This window comes from Apaloderma vittatum, unplaced genomic scaffold (genome assembly GCF_000703405.1).
Source record: "Apaloderma vittatum isolate BGI_N311 unplaced genomic scaffold, ASM70340v1 scaffold28742, whole genome shotgun sequence".
Lineage (NCBI taxonomy): Eukaryota > Metazoa > Chordata > Aves > Trogoniformes > Trogonidae > Apaloderma > Apaloderma vittatum.
The window spans coordinates 7,516-9,580 of record NW_009703573.1 but is presented as its reverse complement, the minus strand read 5'-3'; the positions used below and the strand labels follow the sequence as shown (position 1 = coordinate 9,580).

General features: G+C 56.9%; 1 protein-coding gene across 1 annotated transcript; it reads left to right on the top strand.

Moving 5' to 3' along the window:
- Positions 1 to 409: 409 nt before the first annotated feature.
- Positions 410 to 1,739, top strand: THY1 (Thy-1 cell surface antigen). Its single transcript, XM_009864685.1, has 3 exons — positions 410 to 483; positions 621 to 956; positions 1,613 to 1,739. The coding sequence occupies exons 1-3, from the start codon at positions 447 to 449 to the stop codon at positions 1,723 to 1,725; spliced, it is 486 nt and encodes a 161-aa protein (XP_009862987.1). The 5' UTR covers positions 410 to 446; the 3' UTR covers positions 1,726 to 1,739.
- Positions 1,740 to 2,065: the final 326 nt, after the last annotated feature.

The following is a 2,065-nucleotide window of genomic DNA, read 5'->3' as shown; positions in this document are numbered from 1 at the left end:
TGCAGCCAGCAGGACATATCCTGATTTCTCCTGCCTGTCCCTTGACTGGGCACCCAGCCTGGGCAGGAGGAAGCAGGAGGGAAATGCAGTGCACGCAGGCCTTGCTGCAGGCGGGTCTGTGCCCATGCTCATTTAATATGGACAGGGGCGATCCAGAGAGTCAAAAGAGAGCGTGGCTAGCATTGCCTTGGGATACAGAAAGGTGATGCAGGGCAGACACACAGTGCCCAATTCCCCAGCTCATTGCAGCACCCGCTGGTCCCTGTGCCATGGATCACATCATGAGGAGCAAGTTACAGAGCGTCATTTGTATGGGAAGAAGGCCACCCACCTGTGCCATGTGTGCCCATGTCCGCACCACCACGTCGGTGTGCTGTGGCAATGACCTGGCTAACCATCTCTCTCCCTCCGCGTTGCCAGCCACCGTGAGGCACCTCAGCAGAGAGATGAACCCCACCATTGGCATCGCTGTCATCCTGACAGGTACAGCTGGCAGACGTGCATCCCCTTCTTGCTCTCCAGCAAGCTTGGCCCACGGCAGCCAGGCAAGGGCCAGGAGGGTGCATGGGCACCCCCAGTGCTCATTGTTCCCTGTCCAACCCCCTATTTTCCTCTCCCAGTCCTGCAGGCTGCCCACTGCCAGATGGTCAGAGATCTGAGAGCCTGCCTGCTGGGCCAGAACCTCCGGGTGGACTGCTTTTATGAGAACAAAACCAGCAACCCTCTGACCTACGAGTTCAGCATCACCAAGGACAACAGGAAGCAAGTCATCCACAGCACCATGAGGGCCTCCGAGACCAACTACCGGGCCCGAGCCAATGTCACCATGCAGAAGAATCTGCTGTGCCTCTACCTGCAGGGCTTCACCACCAGTGATGAAGGTGTCTACATGTGTGAGGTGAAAGCCACTAACGACTACACTGGCAACCAGATAAAGAACATCACTGTCATCAAAGGTGAGACAGGCAGCAGTGCCTGGCCTCAGTACCTCCTTTCCACCTGCTCCTTGGGTTGGTAGGACCAGCAGAGAAAATCACAACCCTCTATGGTGTCCCCAAAGATTCCCTGAGCCCCAAGCGTTTCCCAATCCTCCCATGCCCTTCCAACAGCAAGCCAAGCAGTCAGCCCCACAGATGGCCTCCTCAGACCCTCATCAGATCCCCCGGTCTGAGACCGCTTGCACATTGCCTCCCGCAAGTGATGCTTCACAGTCAATCCCAGCAGAGGGGGCAAGTCTGCTGCTGAAACACTGGAGAAGTATGTGGTCCGGAGCAGAGAGCAGCGGGGATTTTCCACGCTTAGGTCCCGCAGGAACAGCCCTTCAGTTGCAGACCCCTTTGTCTTGCCAGGTGTCTGTCCCGTTGTCACCGCAGTCAGGCACAGGAAGGGTTATGCATCCCAGGGTCCCTGTTCCCCCAAAAGCTTTGCCGTTACGTGTGCACGAGTTGGGAGGGGAAACAGGCAAGGGGCCAGGATGGGACTTGCTGCATTTCTGTGGCAGAGGACAGGCAGGAACCTGAGTCCCAGTACCCCTTATAACACGAGCCTGATCCCTGTTCCTCAGGGATTACATTGCAGCTTTTGTTTCCCTCCTCATTCCCTGTCCTCACAGACAAACTGGAGAAATGTGCCGGCTTCAGCCTCTTGATCCAGAATACTTCGTGGCTCCTGCTGCTTCTTCTTTCCCTGCCTCTGCTGCAAGCCGTGGACTTCGTGTCCCTGTGAAAGGAAAACCACACACACTCATGCACACACGCGCACACCGAGAACCCCAGCAAACCCGCCTCCCCTGCCAGAATGCAGCCCTTGGAAAGAGAAGCTGAACCATGTGGAGCGAGTGAAACCTCTCTGTGTTATCTCTATATAGCCGTGTATCTAATGCCAACCACCATCCTGTGCCAAGACCCACCATCTCACGCACACACGCCCTGGTCCAAAGCATGGTGGCTCTGCTAGGCAGCGTTGCTTCTCCCATTGCACCTCCCCGCTCGGTAGGCTGGCTGGTTTGCTCCTGCTGGGAACACTGGAGCCTCAGCCCCGCACAGCCCGCTTCTCCCATCCCTTT

Excerpts from the sequence above, each read along its gene's own strand:
- THY1 (XM_009864685.1), top strand. The coding sequence starts at position 447 with ATGAACCCCACCATTGGCATCGCTGTCATCCTGACAG. Across the intron at positions 484-620 it reads CATCGCTGTCATCCTGACAG|TCCTGCAGGCTGCCCACTGC; the intron begins GTACAGCTGGCA and ends TTCCTCTCCCAG. Across the intron at positions 957-1,612 it reads GAACATCACTGTCATCAAAG|ACAAACTGGAGAAATGTGCC; the intron begins GTGAGACAGGCA and ends CTGTCCTCACAG.